Below are 18792 nucleotides of genomic sequence, written 5' to 3'. Positions count from 1 at the left end.
AACATACGCCGACATACTTTGCAATTTGATTTATATTAATCTCCCGTGACGCTGTCAAGCCAGGGGTTTGCCTCTTCCCTGCACTCACGTCTATATTTTTAAGGCGTTTTCTTTTTTGAGACGGTGGAGAATCTGCTGTTGTAGAACTTCTAGTAGGCCTACTAGCTAGACATTTTAAACAGCGTGGTGTGGCCGGCCGGCGAGACACGCACTAGATTCGGCACGTCGCCACAGCGCAATTGAGAGCAGAGCACACCGCACACAAGTAGATCAGCAGCCACGGGGAGGTTTTTGTTTATGCTCGTTGGAGGTCCTGCGTGACCAGAACAATCGTGCTGTCTTTAATATTTCCTGTTTTATTTTGTTCATTATTGTTAAATTCAGTGATGACGTTGTGTGACAGATCGCGCAGGGGGCATTTAGGAAAATACGGAACAAACCGCGTTCCGTATTGATTCAATACGGGACGCATCATTTAATGCTCAAATAAAGGACGAATCCGTATTTTACGGAACGGGTGGCAACCCTATCTACATTGCCTCAAGAAGACAGCAGCACTGACTGGCTGCATTTCATCTTTAAATGTATTCATTTAAATTATCCACAGTATTTGAAACAGCTTATGACACCATACACTTCTACACATCAACTTAGACACTGCTCACAGGTTTACTTCAATATTATACCCACATCATCAGTTGGCAAAAAAAACATTTATGTTCAAAGCTCCTTGTGACTGGAACAATCTACCTGTCCATATTCGTTCAATAACATCTTTTCATTTGTTACTTTAAAACTGTGCTGTCCTCTCATCTTGAGACTACCTGTTCATGTTTTCACTAATCATCACTGTAGCAGATCCATGATGCAGTGTTAGTCTACGTTATGTCCATGTTATGTGAAATGTTGTTTTGTTGCAGTTTTGTTTTGTTTTTTGTTTTGCTGTTGTTGTTCGTTTATTGTTGTTTATCTAGGAATTGTATTGTTGACGTTTGTTTTGCTGTATGTATGCTTTAAACTAAAGCGTACATACAACAAAACAAACGTCAACATATTGCGCACACAGAAACAACAACAAACAATCCCAACAATAATGAACAACAAGCAAACAATGAAAATAAATTAACAAACATAACAGCAACTTAATGACCCTGTTCAGACAGATAGGTATATCTGTCTGAACAGGGTCATTAAGTTGCTGTTATGTTTGTTAATTCTCTCTACTGTCCACTGACTGTCCCTCAGTTGATGACAACTCCACTCCTCTCTCTCTCTCTCTCTCTCTCTCTCTCTCTCTCCCCTCCCCCTCCATCTCTCCCTCTCTCCACTCCTCTCTCTCCCATCCCCCTCTCTCTCTCCCTCTCTCGCTCTCCACGTCTCCAGTCTTCACCCCCCCCCCTCTCTCTCTCTCTCCACCGCCTTTTTGATGAATTGAACAAGGTGGACCCTCCTGTAAACAAGTGTAATGCTTTATGTCTGGTGTCGTCCACTCACAGTTAACAGTGTTTGTATCGAGTTGTGCTTGAAATGAGCTGTAATTCTGCAAACTGTTAATAAATACGTCAAACAATAAAAAGAAGGAAAAAAAAAAGAGAGACTTTGTTTTTAACCGTCGCACGCAGCCAGCCAGGCAGGCAGCAGATCTACAAGCTCACAGTGAGGCGCGACGCGACGCGCTGTGAGCTTGTAGATCTGCTCTTCTAGTTTGGGAGGAATGAGGAAGTGTCTCGTCCCCTCCCCCTCCCCCTCCCCCTCCTCTCCCAACAGTCAGAAGATCGTTTGGGCGGATCTGTTTTTCTTTTCCTCTGCTCAACGAACAAAGGTACAGGTAGGCTGTGTTATATAAAAGACACTTTTATGCCGTTAGTATGTTGTGTTTACACTTACCCTGTGGTTAACAATAGGCCCACTACTGTATCTCTGAATATTCAATACTTTACTTTAGTATGTTGTGTTCCAGAGCTAACTTAACCCTGTGATTAACAATAGGCATTATGTATCTCTGAATATTCAATACTTTACTTTCTCTAATACTAAACTAAGCAACAGCTACATTATTTATGGCCTATCCTTAAATACCTTTTTTCATAGGCTTTATACAAACGTAACGGACCAAATGAAAGTGTTATATGAAAGTACCCTTAATTGTTCCAGTTGTCGCCAACATGTCCGTAACGAGGCTATACAAGAACACACTGTGGGGGGAAAAAAACTTCTTGTCCGTGGACTTTATTGTCTCCACCAGGCCGAGAGATAGCCATGGTGCAACTGCCTCCTGTTTTACGTGATCGCTACATTTACAGTCCAAACGACGTGTATATAAACATTCCGATTTAAAATATAAAGTCCTCGCCACATGTGCCACGGGTATTAGAAATGTGCTGGTACAGCCGTTAGCATCGCTGCATCCCGCGTTGTTTAATAAAAAAGCATTTTTATCCGAGCTGTTATTTTGCCATTGGCTTTCAACTACGCGCCCCTATCGGTCGGGAGGAGGGTGGCACTCGGTGTGTTCGATATAGGCACGCTGACCGCCCTGCCCAATACAGACTAATAGGAGAGTGCGCTCCCGGTGTGTAACTGTGGGTTTCCCAAACCAACCCCGTTTGAGAAAAGTAGCCGGGGCGCTCGGATAAAAATGCTTTTTATTAAACAACGCGGGATGCAGCAGTGCTAATTGCTGAACCAGCAAATGTCTAACACCCGTGGCACATGTGGCGAGGACTTTATATTTGAAATCGGAATGTTTATATACACGTTTGGACTGTAAATGTAGCGATTGCGTAAAACAGGCTGCAGTTGCGCCATGACTGTCATGATAAACATGACAGTCATGTTTCAGGGCTGGGGGAGAGAGAGTATGTTTTGTGTGTGCGTGTGTGTGTGTGTGTGCGTGTGTGTGTGTGTGTGTGTGTGTGTGTGTGTGTGTGTGTGATGCCTGTTACCAGCTAATCTCCGGCACCGGTCAATGCCAAATTTTGCACACACACTCCCTGGATGCCAATGATGGACTTCTGGCCCAAATTTTCCAGAAAGGCCTGTTATAGCGCCACCAGGAGGCCGACTTTTGAAAAACACATTGTTTTATATTACTCCTCCAAAGGATACCTTAACTATTATTACAAGTTAAAGATGGTGCCGTATTAAAGGACCACTTCACCCCTTTTCAACCTATCTTCATATAATAGGTCCTCACTAATAATAAAAAAAAAATCTACTCGGTCTGTGTCTCATAGGAGGGCTGTGGGCAGTTCAGAAACCGTCTTCCAGTGACATCATCGATGGGGAAAACAAGCTAATAGAAACGGCAGGCTTTCTAGTCCTGAAAAGTTTTCAATGCGAAAATGGAAGCCATCGTTCTCACGATAATGAAAATCTAAACATTTTTGTAAAAAAAATCTTGTTTAAAAAAAATCTGCCTAATGATGACATCACTGGAAGACTGTTTCTAAACTGCCCACAGCCCTCCTATGAGACACAGACTGAGTAGAAAATAATTGTGCCATTTTATCATGATTATTAGTGAGGACCTATTATATGAAGATAGGTTGAAAAGTGCCTAACCTGACAATGCTCTAATTGTATATGCAGGAGGATGAAAAGAGGGCAATATTGTTTTTCCCCATAGGACACTGAGGACACTGAGGACAGGGCCACGTCTAGTCAGTCAGATTTACATTAACAACTGTCTTTAAGTGCCTTCCAGACTTTATGCCCCCAACAACCTGGCCTAGCAGAGACCTTTCTGGTTTAATGTGTTTTAAATCCATAGTGCTATGATTATGAGAGATGTGTGACCAGAAAGGGCTGTAGATTCAACATGGATTAAGATGATTCACTAAATATTGTTCTCCTGCTCTCTTTTCTACCAGGAGTCATCAGGAGATGAGCAGCACTGCATGGAGCCAGAGGAGAATGTCCCATTCATTTAGCTTCAGATAGATAGATAGTACTTTATTGGCAGTTTTAAAACTAATCACAACAATTTGTGATTCATTAGGAAAACACCAACGTGGACCATACACTAAAAAAGGCCGTAGCTTGTTTTCTTTGTACAAGACTACACGGTTTAAATTGACATAATATTGAAGGAACTACACCAATACTTTAAAAACTTTTACTCAGTAAAAGGTTGAATACGGGTGTTTTACTAACGGGGGACTTTTCCCACCACTGATTGTTCTACAGGAGCATAAAGCATAAAGCATAGCTTTACAGGCAAGTCCAAAGTACTCAGTCCTAACTTAGTCTACTGACTACTAAGTCTACTGTATATAGATTGAGGAACTGTTCAATAATTGACAGGAGGCACGCCATCTTGACAGGTTTTGTATAATTGCTGTCAATGGTGTGACGTCAAGTTCTCTTTACTAAATACTGGATTGTGACGACATTTGACTGTAGCTGATAATACAATATATCACTATGGATAAAATGAGTGGGAGTTCTGCTTCTGGCGCCTCATCGCTGACCTCTAGTGACGAAGACGAGCCGACCGATGAAAGGTTTGAATTGACTCATTTCTCCTGCGTGTTTATTTACAGATGCGTTGCGCGTCGTTACCGATGTAGCGCAACGCTGCTTTTTTGTTGTGCATATCCAAATAATAATAATGTTTTTTTTTTTTTATCGTTGGCTGGCAATTTAAAAACTTAAAAGTAACAAATTTGAATCAGGCACTGGGTGGCATAATATGCCGACTAACGTAAACCTGGAGTCCTCCATCTCCTCAAGGACATTATTGTATTAACCCATTCTGACCTGAGATCAGATTCTAAAAATGTTCTTCTACATCCTGACAGTTTTCATTCTGACCTGAGATCAGATTCTAAAAAATGTCTTCTACATCCTGACAGTTTTCCATTCTGACCTGAGATCAGATTCTAAAAAATGTCTTCTATACATCCTGACAGTTTTCCATTCTGACCTGAGATCAGATTCTATAAAATGTCTTCTACATCCTGACAGTTTTCCATTCTGACCTGAGATCAGATTCTAAAAAATGTCTTCTACATCCTGACAGTTTTCCATTCTGACCTGAGATCAGATTCTAAAAATGTCTTCTACATCCTGACAGTTTTCCATTCTGACCTGAGATCAGATTCTAAAAAATGTCTTCTACATCCTGACAGTTTTCCATTCTGACCTGAGATCAGATTCTAAAAAATGTCTTCTACATCCTGACAGTTTTCCATTCTGACCTGAGATCAGATTCTAAAAATGTCTTCTATGTCAGTCGCTCTTCGATCTTTCAAATATAGCAGACCTACAAGCTCACAGAGCGCTGCAGTATTGATGTAATAGAGCAGGGGTGGGTGTGCAACTTGGATGATGGAGAGGAGCCACTATGTTTCCACACTAACTGCCTATAGGGCCATATATTGGGCTACATTTCCACACTAACTGCCTATAGGGCCATATATTGGGCTACATTTCCACACTAACTGCCTATAGGGCCATATATTGGGCTACATTCCCACACTAACTGCCTATAGGGCCATATATTGGGCTACATTTCCACACTAACTGCCTATAGGGCCATATATTGGGCTACATTTCCACACTAACTGCCTATAGGGCCATATATTGGGCTACATTTCCACACTAACTGCCTATAGGGCCATATATTGCTGTCGTAGCAAAAATAGCCGATCTACAAGCTCAACACGCGTCACGCTGCGACGCGTCTTGCGTCTTTCGAATTGAAATCTTGAATTTTTGCTATTTTTGAATTGGAATCCTGAAAATTAACATTTTCATGTCATTTGAAATGCCTTTTAATTATACTTGTGTTGAAGGAATGAGCCACTAGTTCAGACTGCAGTAAATCAAGCAGGTCATGTTTGCATGTTGTGGAATTGTTGCCACATTAAGTGAAGGTGGGGGGCCGCATGTGGCCCCCGGGCCGCCAGTTGCCCACCCCTGTAATAGCGGGTATGCACGTGACATCATCGTACCTGGAAGTTATAATGCGGGAACGCCCACTGAGTGTCGGCGGGGGGGGGGGGGGGGGGGGGGGAAACTACTTCCTGGCCTCGAGAGCACATGCATCCAATCAGAAAAGTCCTCTCTGATTGCATTAAACTATGTTAAACGTTGCAGCTGTTACGAAAAGCTTGTATACAGAGGGTATGTGCGTGACTGACTGGGCGTGACGCTCACTGAGTGGCGAAAAAAACTACTTTCCTGGCCTCGACAGCCCGTTCATCCACACAGAAAAGTCCTGTCGCATTGCATTAAACAACATTAAACAACGTTAAACTCACTTTGGCTGTTGCTTTGCCACTCGATGTGCCATTCACTTTAACCCCTTTTGGTGTCGGCACCATGTTATGCTTTAGCTATTGATCAATAGCAGATCTACAGGCTCGTAGCGCGCCACCGAGTGGGCGCGCTACGAGCCTGTAGGTCTGCTATTATTGAACAATCGAAGAACGACTGACATAGAAACAGAAAACTGTCAGGATGTAGATGGATAGATGGCTTTATTGTCATTCAGCAGATACATAAAATGCATAAGAGAACGAAATGTCGTTTCACTGGCTTTTAGTATGCTAGTTAAAAGAGAGCTAAAATACTATTAAAATCTAAAATCCACTTAAAAACAAATGAATCAAAATAAGTTAAAAAGCACCATTAGTTCATTGAGAGACAGATATTGCACAACAGGAGTCCTTATAGCAGCATATAGGGTCAAAGGTCAAGGGATATTGCACTTGTTCAAAAGTCTGATGGCTTGGGGGGGAAAAAGCTCTAGAAAGATTTTTGTAGAATCTGATCTCAGGTCAGAATGGGTTAAGCATGCGCATTCCTTCTCTTATCCTCTTTTTCTATCTGCAAAGTTTTTGTTGCAGTAAGTAGAAAGATCGCCACACGTGTAAATAAATGTATTTATGGATATAGTCAGGTAGTCACATAATGATATCTATATAATAATATCTTAGTCATAATAATATATTGCTTTCATCCCCACAGAGAGAAGACACCGGAACCGAAGACACCCAGTCAAACTACTAGTGGACACGGTAAGACTGGACAAATCACCACAGCTCCTTAGCTAAGGTGATAAATCACCTTAGCTAAGGTGATAAATCACCGCAGCTCCTTAGCTAAGGTGATAAATCACTGCAGTTCCTTAGCTAAGGTGATAAATCACTGCAGTTCCTTAGCTAAGGTGATAAATCACCACAGCTCCTTAGCTAAGGTGATAAATCACTGCAGTTCCTTAGCTAAGGTGATAAATCACCGCAGCTCCTTAGCTAAGGTGATAAATCACTGCAGTTCCTTAGCTAAGGTGATAAATCACCACAGCTCCTTAGCTAAGGTGATAAATCTCCTTAGCTAAGGTGTTTGTCCGATTGGGCCTTTTGGCTCAAAGGCTTTCTTTCAGGGAAGAAACCAAAAATCACACCCATGTGAAGTGAGCGGTGCTAATATAGTTATATAAAGTCCTAACTCGTGTTGCTATGATTGGGTGACGTAATGGTGATGGTAAAACACACGGTGTCAAAACGAACATTAAATTATCTTTATTGTTATTAATGGCATTTAATGTTTGTGTTTAGGGGACAAGATAACCCAAAAATGTTCCCTTCATTGTCAGTAGCGTTTTTAAAACAAACACAGGGAAGACATATTTGAATTGTAAAGGCTTTTCAAAGAGAGGACTCCAGTGAGGGAGATGGGGTGAAGCTCTTTCCAACGCGTGGTGATGATGACAGTAACTCAGGTCGTCTCGTTGAGTGCATTTAAAAAATGTTTTATTTTGCTTGCAGGGGGTGGATAAGGCATGACATAAACCGGGTACTTAAACTTTAACTTAAACAATAATAATAATAATAATAAAACTTTATTTGTATAGCACCTTTCATGGCACCTTTCAATGCAGCTCAAAGTGCTTTACAGAAAAATGGAGAATAAAAGAAAAGCAAGGCAACGACATTAAAAACAAGCAGTAATGCAATACAGTGAGGACATGAATAACAAAAATAAAAGATCAATCAAAAGCAATGTTGTAGAAGTGGGTCTTGAGCTGAGCTTTAAAAATGTCTACAGAGGCTGCCTGACGAAGGTACAGTGGGAGCTTGTTCCATGCCGACGGCCCGTAGAAGCAAAAAGCTGCTTCCCCGTATTTTTTAGTTGCCATTTCTTTTGGCAAAGCGAGCAGGCCAGCAGTGGAAGACCTTAGGGGGGGGGGCGGTTTGGGACCTTGTGATGCAAAATAAACGCAAAATGCAAAATAAACAAAGGATAACTCAAAACAACTGAAAACAAACAAAACACGCACGGTTGAAAAACTGTGTGGCTTCCCCGTGACGTTTCCCAAAATCCCTGCTGCCGTGCACCTGTGATTGGTTGAACCCGCCTATGCCCAGGTTGTCATAGCAACTTCACAAGAACTTAACCACAATATAAAATCATCAAATTGGCTACGACATGAATATTATAACCACACCTGGAGGTCATGATAGAGCGGTCATGGTTCCCAAACTGTGGTGCGTGCACCCCTTGTGGTGCGCCTTCTAGGGGGTGTGCGACATGAAAAGACTAATGGTGTTGCTATGGTTTTATTTTAAAAATATTAACATATTATGCCAATATAATAGGCAGGTATATGCAGAATATAGCCTATGCTGCAGTATATGCCATATTCAGGTTCATATATGTGGATAAATAGGAAATATATGTCTCTATATAGCTTATGCAACTTCTGTTTCGATGGTTCTGTTATGACTTCTCCTCTGCATGCTGTAGTGTTTAGATGGTTCTGTTATGACTGCATGTTGTAGTGTTTAGATGGTTCTGTTATGACTGCATGCTGTAGTGTTTAGAATGGTTCTGTTATGACTTCTCCTCTGCATGCTGTAGTGTTTAGATGGTTCTGTTATGACTTCTCCTCTGCATGTTGTAGTATTTAGATGGTTCTGTTATGACTTCTCCTCTGCATGTTGTAGTATTTAGATGGTTCTGTTATGACTTCTCCTCTGCATGTTGTAGTATTTAGATGGTTCTGTTATGACTTCTCCTCTGCATGTTGTAGTATTTAGATGGTTCTGTTATGACTTCTCCTCTGCATGCTGTAGTGTTTAGATGGTTCTGTTATGACTGCATGCTGTAGTGTTTAGATGGTTCTGTTATGACTGCATGCTGTAGTGTTTAGAATGGTTCTGTTATGACTTCTCCTCTGCATGCTGTAGTGTTTAGATGGTTCTGTTATGACTTCTCCTCTGCATGTTGTAGTATTTAGATGGTTCTGTTATGACTTCTCCTCTGCATGTTGTAGTATTTAGATGGTTCTGTTATGACTTCTCCTCTGCATGTTGTAGTATTTAGATGGTTCTGTTATGACTTCTCCTCTGCATGCTGTAGTATTTAGATGGTTCTGTTATGACTGCATGTTGTAGTGTTTAGATGGTTCTGTTATGACTTCTCCTCTGCATGCTGTAGTGTTTAGATGGTTCTGTTATGACTTCTCCTCTGCATGCTGTAGTGTTTAGATGGTTCTGTTATGACTTCTCCTCTGCATGCTGTAGTGTTTAGAATGGTTCTGTTATGACTTCTCCTCTGCATGCTGTAGTGTTTAGATGGTTCTGTTATGACTTCTCCTCTGCATGCTGTAGTGTTTAGATGGTTCTGTTATGACTTCTCCTCTGCATGCTGTAGTATTTAGATGGTTCTGTTATGACTGCATGCTGTAGTGTTTAGATGGTTCTGTTATGACTGCATGCTGTAGTGTTTAGATGGTTCTGTTATGACTGCATGCTGTAGTGTTTAGATGGTTCTGTTATGACTGCATGCTGTAGTATTTAGAATAGACCCTAGAGAACATGCTAATATGGCTGCTAAATAAGAACGGTTTCCCCTATCAGCTAGCATATGCTACTTGTAACGTGTGTGTGTGTGTGTGTGTGTGTGTGTGTGTGTGTGTGTGTGTGTGTGTGTGTGTGTGTGTGTGTGTGTGTGTGTGTGTGTGTGTGTGTGTGTGTGTGTGTGTGTGTGTGTGTGTGTGTGTGTGTGTGTGTGTGTGTGTGTGTGTGTGTGTGTGTGTGTGTGTGTGTGTGTGTGTGTGTGTCCACACAGACTGTAGGACAGTGGTTCTCATAGTGGGAGTTCCAGCTACATTATAGATACCAAGTGGACCCTAAAGGGTCTGTAACAGAGAGTGCAAAAATTGACTCTCAAAATAGATTTTATAATAGAAATTAAAAAATAAAAATTGGGGTCCCAGAGATAGAAATGGAAAGAAAGACAGTCAGCTGTACACGGTCAACATTACAGATTACAGTACCATTATAAGTAGGCCTACAAGGAATGGCAATGAAATCAAATTGGGTAAAAAAAAAAGGGGGGTAAAATATTAATTTTGAAGGAGTATTCATTTTTATTGTCTTTATTGTTAGTTACAACAACATGCCTAAAATAACTTGAAGCTACATTTGTAAAGTAATTGCAAAAAGGTGCCACAATCCGATTAATCGTTTAAATAATCGCCCGATGAATCGATTATGAAAATAATCGTTATGTTGCAGCCCTAGTGCCAGATAGATTTCAGCCGTCGCATTTATTAACGTCAGAACGAAATGAAGGAAGGATCAGCTGTTTGCGATCACTTTATAAATGCCGTGGCGACGTGGGTTTACTACGAAACCTGCACTCGAATCTGTGGCAGATTTTACACTGAATTGATAAATGAGGGCCATTTATCTGCCACAGATTTATCAATTCAGTGTAAAATCTGCCACAGATTGGAGTGCAGGTTTTTCGTAGTACACCCACGTCGCCACGGCATTTATAAAGTGATCGCAAACAGCTGATCCTTCCTTAATTTCGTTCTGACGTTAATAAATGTGACGGCTGAAATCTATCTGGCACGCCCTATGAAATCAAGCCTCGCCCTCGTTTTTGCGACTGAACAACTGCAGTACGACCTTGGAAACCATGGTTGCATCAAGTCAAGCCTTCCTTGCCTTTGCTGACCGCCTCACCCCCCTCTCATACACACAGACGCATGCACGCACATGCAACTTGCAAGCAACTGTCACTGTGTGTTAGTTTATGCAATTATTCAAATTAAACAAAATTAGTGAACGAAAACCTGTGAACCTGTGATTATGTGAAGCATTACCGGTATGCGCTCAGAATGCAAAACACTATTTAAATAACTTAAAGTATTGTTTTTAATTGCGCGATTTAAAAAAGCTTGCACACTTGGTAATATCCTACCAATTTCATATGACATGCCTTTACAAAATATATTTCTTTCACATGTATAGCCTATTATTAGTTTTATACATTTTAGGAGTGAAAACACATGTTTAGATGCCTGTGACAGCCTCTCAGCTGGTCAAACAACAGCAACGCCGTTCTACGACAGAAAAACAGCCGAGGACAAAGCGTACGACAGCTCCACGAGCAGACGTGAGTTTTGTCAAGTTCAATCTTTGGCGGAAATGGTAAATGCCGAAAATGTTGGTAATTGTCGGCGTGCACCCATATTTTGGCGTACGGCACGGTTGATAAATGAGGGCCATAGTGACTATGTTTAGAGTACCAGTAGGGGCAAAAGCGGCGCTGTTGTGCCAGAAACGGAGAGAGAGAGAGTGTTGCACCACTCAGTTCACACGGGTGTGACTTTTTTAAATAACGTGTTTAAAAATGAATCGTTACATTTCCTGTACAGGTCTTTAAAATGTATTCCTTCTCTCCTCATATCAGATGTCCGTCTGCCGGAGGATCTAATGGTCTATAGGGTCACTCTGGACAGTCTCGATGGGGCGACGTACGTCTCTCAAGTGCCCTCCTACCTCTGCAACATCTACACAGACCTCCACCTATCAGCGGGAGGGAGTGATGAACGGGTTAATCAGCAACATGACGTGTGGCATCTTGAGACCGCCTCCAAAATGAAGACCCTCCATGACGTCCTAATCAAGTGCCGTGCCGTCTTTAAGACCCTCCTCCCTGACAGAGACACACCCAGCAGCAGAGTTCTGACCAATGGCGTCGCTGGCATCGGGAAGACATTCAACGTGCGTAAGTTCGCTCTGGACTGGGCGAGAGGTTTGGAGAACCAAGATATAGATCTCCTGGTTCCCTTCTCATTCCGGGAGCTGAACTTGGTCCGAGATGAGCAGCACAGTCTTCTCTCACTGATCCATGTTTTCCATCCAACGTTAGAGAAGGTCACAGCAGAGCAGCTCGCTGCCTGGAAAGTTGGCTTCATCTTCGATGGTCTCGATGAAAGCAGGTTTCCGCTGAAATTCGAGAACATCGACGTCGATTCTGACGACTTCGACAACAATGACGTCGTCTCTGATGTCACGGTGACATCATCGGTGGGCCTGCTGCTGACGAACATCATCAAGAAGAATCTGCTCCCCTCGGCTCTCTTCTGGATAACCAGCAGACCTGCAGCAGCCAATCAGATCCCTCCTGAATGCGTTGACATGGTGACAGAAATGCGAGGGTTCACCGACCCCCAGAAGGTGGAGTTCTTCAGGAAGATGTTCAGTGACGATAGGAAGCTGGCCAGCACCATCATCTCACACGTGAAGACATCAAAGAGCATCCACATCATGTGTCACATCCCAGTCATCTGTTGGATGACCGCTACCGTTGTGGAGGACCTGGTGAAGACGGGCAAGAGAGGACAGCTGCCCAAGAACCTGACCGGGATGCTCAGCCACTTCGTCTCGCTCCAGTTAAGGAGTACGAAGTGTGGCGAGACTCAGGGCGTGAAGAGAAAGGAAAAGAAAAAGAAGAGAAACAAAAAAGACAGAATCAGAGAAAAAAGAAAAAGGGAGACTGATGTTGACGTTGTTGTCGATGATGATGTTGTTGTTGTCGATGATGTTGTCGTCGTTGAAGGGAATGCTCTTCTGAAGCTGGGCCAGCTGGCGTTTGACCATCTGGAGGAAGGCACCGTCATGTTCTACCAAGAAGACCTGGAAGAGTGTGGCCTCGATGTGAACCACGCCGCGCTGTACTCGGGGGTGTGCGCGGAGATCTTCAAAGAAGAGACCGTTCAATCTCAGAGAAAGATCTACAGCTTTGTTCATCCGAGCATCCAGGAGTTCCTGGCTGCAGTCTACCTGTTCCACTGTTTCACACAGGAGAACATGGAGGCAGTGAAGACATTCCTGGGAGTTGATGTCAGTTCCTTGGAGGACCTCCTGCTGAGAGCCATCGCAAAAGCCCTGAAGAGTAAGAACGGCCACCTGGACCTCTTTGTCCGCTTCCTTCATGGCCTCTCGCTGGAGTCCAACCAGAGTCTGTTAGGAGGCCTGCTGGGTCACACAGAGAACAGTCCAGAGGAGATCCAGAGAGTCATCAACAACCTGAAGGAGATGAAAAATGAGAATGGGAGTCTCTCTCCTGACAGATTCATCAACATCTCCCACTGTCTGGTGGAGATGAACGACCTCTCGGTACATCAGGAGATCCAACGGTACCTGAAGTCAACGGACAGATCAAAGACAGAACTGTCTGAGAGCCAGGCTTCAGCTCTGGCCTTCACGCTGCTGACGTCAGAGGAGGTTCTGGAGGAGTTGGACCTGCACCAATACAACACCACGACATGGGGGAAGAACTGTCTGATCTCTGCTGTGAGAAACAGCAGAAAGGCTCGGTTAGTAGTCATGTGATCATGTGAATAGAAAACCTGTTATAATAGAATGAAACTGACTGACTTTCATAGTTCTGACTAGTTCTGACTTTCAAGATCCATCGATCATAGAAGTTACACTGTAGTATTAATACAGATTATCTGTCTTTCACTTTTATGTTTTCTGGTTCCCTATTCTTATATGACCTGTCAATATCTGACCAACTAGACTGTTCTCATATGACCTGTCAATATCTGACCAACTAGACTGTTCTCATATGACCTGTCAATATCTGACCAACTAGACTGTTCTTATATGACCTGTCAATATCTGACACAGTTAATTTCCTTGAACATTAACTTGATCTAATCTGTATTGATGATCGCTGATTTTACAGACTTGTTGGCTGTGACATCCAAAAGCCAGAATGTGAGATCGTGGCTTCAGCTCTGAGCGCTAACCCTTCACACCTGAGAGAATTGGACCTCAGTTATAATGACCTAAAGGATCCAGGCGTTGACTTCATCTCTAATGCGTTGATGAGTCCAAACTGTCACCTGGAGATACTGAGGTCAGTCTATTATGAATAAAGTTGACATCATGGTATCTCACACTGATTAGAATACTCACTCTCGCATCACAATGTACAGTAAATGTGAACTAATGAGGTACAGTGATTACAGTATGTGGAGCCATGTTGACATTCCTGCCTGCCTTCTCTTTCCATCTCTTGGGGTCTTTACTCCAAAACCGTGATATTCACTCCAGATATTTCATGTGTAATTACAGACTTGCTGGCTGTACCTTCACGCAGGGGACAGGACTTGAAATTATGCTCTCAGCTCTCAGCACTAATCTTCTCCATCTGAGAGAATTGGACCTCAGTTTCATCTGCCTGCAGGAAGTACAACTGCTCCTGCTCTGTGGTCTGCTGCAGAGTCCACAGAGTAGACTGCAGATCGTGAGGTAAAGAACGCGTGTTCTCTCTGTGTGGATCGCCACTTGAACATCAACACAGCACTCCGTTATTAAATGTGTATTTCTCTGTGCAGGTTGTCAGGCTGTGGAGTCACAGAGAACGGCTGTTCTTATCTGGCTGAAGCTGTGACCACCAACCCCTCCTCCCGGCTGAAACAGCTGGACTTGAACTTCAGCCACATAAGCAGGTGGGCTCTGAAGAAGCTGACTGCTGTTCTGGAGACTGTCAAGTGAGTCCACTATAAGAATGTCTGTTGGTCAGTAGACTAGAGGACTGTGTCCATGTTGGTCAGTAGACTAGAGGACTGTGTCCATGTTGGTCAGTAGACTAGAGGACTGTGTCCATGTTGGTCAGTAGACTAGAGGACTGTGTCCATGTTGGTCAGTAGACTAGAGGACTGTGTCCATGTTGGTCAGTAGACTAGAGGACTGTGTCCATGTTGGTCAGTAGACTAGAGGACTGTGTCCGTTGGTCAGTAGACTAGAGGACTGTGTCTGTTGGTCAGTAGACTAGAGGACTGTGTCCATGTTGGTCAGTAGACTAGAGGACTGTGTCCATGTTGGTCAGTAGACTAGAGGACTGTGTCCATGTTGGTCAGTAGACTAGAGGACTGTGTCCATGTTGGTCAGTAGACTAGAGGACTGTGTCCATGTTGGTCAGTAGACTAGAGGACTGTGTCCATGTTGGTCAGTAGACTAGAGGACTGTGTCCATGTTGGTCAGTAGACTAGAGGACTGTGTCCATGTTGGTCAGTAGACTAGAGGACTGTGTCCATGTTGGTCAGTAGACTAGAGGACTGTGTCCATGTTGGTCAGTAGACTAGAGGACTGTGTCCATGTTGGTCAGTAGACTAGAGGACTGTGTCCATGTTGGTCAGTAGACTAGAGGACTGTGTCCATGTTGGTCAGTAGACTAGAGGACTGTGTCCATGTTGGTCAGTAGACTAGAGGACTGTGTCCATGTTGGTCAGTAGACTAGAGGACTGTGTCCATGTTGGTCAGTAGACTAGAGGACTGTGTCCATGTTGGTCAGTAGACTAGAGGACTGTGTCCATGTTGGTCAGTAGACTAGAGGACTGTGTCCATGTTGGTCAGTAGACTAGAGGACTGTGTCTGTTGGTCAGTAGACTAGAGGACTGTGTCCATGTTGGTCAGTAGGTTTTCACTATATTCATTGTTGTTCTACTTCCTACAGTGTGAATCATGCAGGAGAACACTGGACTAAACCTCAACTCCTTACAGCATGTGAGTCTGTCTGTCTGTCTGTCTGTCTGTCTGTCTGTCTTTCTCACATCGCTATGGAAAACCTTTGATTATGTAACCCCCCCCCCCCCCTATTAGTGTGTGTGTGTGTGTGTGTGTGTGTGTGTGTGTGTGTGCGTGCGTGCACACGTATCATTCAGTGCATGGCGTATTTAATGTCTACCGTGTTGTTTTTCTCATCAGATTTCCAGCGTCTCACTCTGGACACAAACACGGCACACATAACCCTCTCTCTGTCCGAGAACAACAGAACGGTGACCCGGGACGACCGGGTCAACTCGTACCCCGACCACCCCGACCGGTTCGACGTCTCCCCCCAGGTCCTCAGTTCGGAGAGTCTAGGCGAGCGCTGCTACGTCGAGACGGAGTTCAGCGGGACGGTTCAGATCGGACTGAGCGACGGGGCCATCCGGAGGATCGGTCAGGGTCACGCCTGCTGCCTCGGAGAGACCACCAAGTCCTGGAGTCTGTTCTGTAGTCACTACTATTACTCCGTCATACACGACAGTAAGGAGACCGCCCTCCCCATCCGTCCCTCGGGCTCCAACAGAGTGGCCGTGCATCTGGACCGTCCCGCCGGGACTCTGTCCTTCTACAGAGTGTTGGAGGACACTCTGACTCACCTGTACACCTTCCAGGCCTGCACGTTCCCTCAGCGTCTCCACGCTGCCTTTAAGGTGTACCATGGCGCCTCTGTGTCTCTGTGTGAGGACGCACGGGGTGGGAGGAGAGACAGGCCGGCTGTGAGGACAGACAGACAGGCTGTGGGGACAGACAGACAGGCTGTGGGGACAGACAGACAGGCTGTGGGGACAGACAGACAGGCTGTGGGGACAGAAGAGTGTGTTGTATCATAAGGTCCTCCTCTTCCTGTTTCTGTAGCGTGAGGCAGCTTGGTGTACAAGTACACCCCCTGGACACGACGCTAGTATGACGCAGGGATTTACCCCCCAATCCAACCCTTTGATGCTGAGTGTCAAGCAGGGAGGCACTGGGTCCCATTCAATTCTTAATACAAAGCTTCTAACATATTATTTAGGCTCCAAAATCTATAAATCTCACACTATTATTAAGGCAAGCAGCCGGATCCACAAGGTGCCCTTTTTTCACTTGAGCACCTGCCCCTCTAAATGTCTGTGCACGCCACTGTCCTGCCCCTCTAAATGTCTGTGCACGCCACTGTCCTGCCCCTCGAAATGTCTGTGCACGCCACTGTCCTGCCCCTCGAAATGTCTGTGCACGCCACTGTCCTGCCCCTCTAAATGTCTGTGCACGCCACTGTCCTGCCCCTCTAAATGTCTGTGCACGCCACTGTCCTGCCCCTCTAAATGTCTGTGCACGCCACTGTCCTGCCCCTCTAAATGTCTGTGCACGCCACTGTCCTGCCCCTCTAAATGTCTGTGCACGCCACTGTCCTGCCCCTCTAAATGTCTGTGCACGCCACTGTCCTGCCCCTCTAAATGTCTGTGCACGCCACTGTCCTGCCCCTCTAAATGTCTGTGCACGCCACTGTCCTGCCCCTCTAAATGTCTGTGCACGCCACTGTCCTGCCCCTCTGAATGTCTGTGCACGCCACTGTCCTGCCCCTCTGAATGTCTGTGCACGCCACTGTCCTGCCCCTCTAAATGTCTGTGCACGCCACTGTCCTGCCCCTCTAAATGTCTGTGCACGCCACTGTCCTGCCCCTCTGAATGTCTGTGCACGCCACTGTCCTGCCCCTCTAAATGTCTGTGCACGCCACTGTCCTGCCCCTCTAAATGTCTGTGCACGCCACTGTCCTGCCCCTCTAAATGTCTGTGCACGCCACTGTCCTGCCCCTCTAAATGTCTGTGCACGCCACTGTCCTGCCCCTCGAAATGTCTGTGCACGCCACTGTCCTGCCCCTCTAAATGTCTGTGCACGCCACTGTCCTGCCCCTCTAAATGTCTGTGCACGCCACTGTCCTGCCCCTCTAAATGTCTGTGCACGCCACTGTCCTGCCCCTCGAAATGTCTGTGCACGCCACTGTCCTGCCCCTCTAAATGTCTGTGCACGCCACTGTCCTGCCCCTCGAAATGTCTGTGCACGCCACTGTCCTGCCCCTCGAAATGTCTGTGCACGTTCTTCACAAGTTCTTCACACGCCACAAGTTCTTGAGCTTAGTCCAGTTACCCTGGGTAAACATAGTACCTTTCCTTTCCTTAGTCCAGTTACCCTGGGTAAACATAGTACCTTTCCTTTCCTTAGTCCAGTTACCCTGGGTAAACATAGTACCTTTCCTTTCCTTAGTCCAGTTACCCTGGGTAAACATAGTACCTTTCCTTTCCTTAGTCCAGTTACCCTGGGTAAACATAGTACCTTTCCTTTCCTTAGTCCAGTTACCCTGGGTAAACATAGTACCTTTCCTTTCCTTAGTCCAGTTACCCTGGGTAAACATAGTACCTTTCCTTTCCTTAGTCCAGTTACCCTGGGTAAACATGGTACCTTTCCTTAGTCCAGTTACCCTGGGTAAACATAGTACCTTTCCTTAGTCCAGTTACCCTGGGGAAACATAGTACCTTTCCTTAGTCCAGTTACCCTGGGTAAACATAGTACCTTTCCTTTCCTTAGTCCAGTTACCCTGGGTAAACATAGTACCTTTCCTTTCCTTAGTCCAGTTACCCTGGGTAAACATAGTACCTTTGCTTTCCTTAGTCCAGTTACCCTGGGTAAACATGGTACCTTTCCTTGGTCCAGTTACCCTGGGTAAACATAGTACCTTTCCTTTCCTTAGTCCAGTTACCCTGGGTAAACATAGTACCTTTCCTTTCCTTAGTCCAGTTACCCTGGGTAAACATAGTACCTTTCCTTTCCTTAGTCCAGTTACCCTGGGTAAACATAGTACCTTTGCTTTCCTTAGTCCAGTTACCCTGGGTAAACATAGTACCTTTCCTTTCCTTAGTCCAGTTACCCTGGGTAAACATAGTAC

General features: G+C 44.7%; 1 protein-coding gene across 1 annotated transcript; it reads left to right on the top strand.

Moving 5' to 3' along the window:
- The first annotated feature begins 1776 nt into the window (after positions 1 to 1776).
- On the top strand, positions 1777 to 17209 carry LOC308332992 (protein NLRC3-like). Its single transcript, XM_080789146.1, has 9 exons — positions 1777 to 1822; positions 3873 to 4505; positions 6976 to 7025; positions 11716 to 13627; positions 14002 to 14175; positions 14394 to 14570; positions 14657 to 14812; positions 15778 to 15827; positions 16029 to 17209. The coding sequence occupies exons 2-9, from the start codon at positions 4426 to 4428 to the stop codon at positions 16700 to 16702; spliced, it is 3273 nt and encodes a 1090-aa protein (XP_080645272.1). The 5' UTR covers positions 1777 to 1822; positions 3873 to 4425; the 3' UTR covers positions 16703 to 17209.
- Positions 17210 to 18792: the final 1583 nt, after the last annotated feature.

Source organism: Protomyctophum bolini (genome assembly GCF_963924005.1).
Source record: "Protomyctophum bolini genome assembly, chromosome: 18".
NCBI lineage: Eukaryota > Metazoa > Chordata > Actinopteri > Myctophiformes > Myctophidae > Protomyctophum > Protomyctophum bolini.
This window is presented reverse-complemented; position numbering and strand designations above follow the sequence as displayed.

Coding starts and splice junctions, on each gene's coding strand:
- LOC308332992 (XM_080789146.1), top strand. CDS start 4,426: ATGGATAAAATGAGTGGGAGTTCTGCTTCTGGCGCCTCATCGCTGACC. Junction 14,176..14,393: donor TGTCACCTGGAGATACTGAG/GTCAGTCTATTA, acceptor GTGTAATTACAG/ACTTGCTGGCTGTACCTTCA. Junction 15,828..16,028: donor ACCTCAACTCCTTACAGCAT/GTGAGTCTGTCT, acceptor TTTTCTCATCAG/ATTTCCAGCGTCTCACTCTG.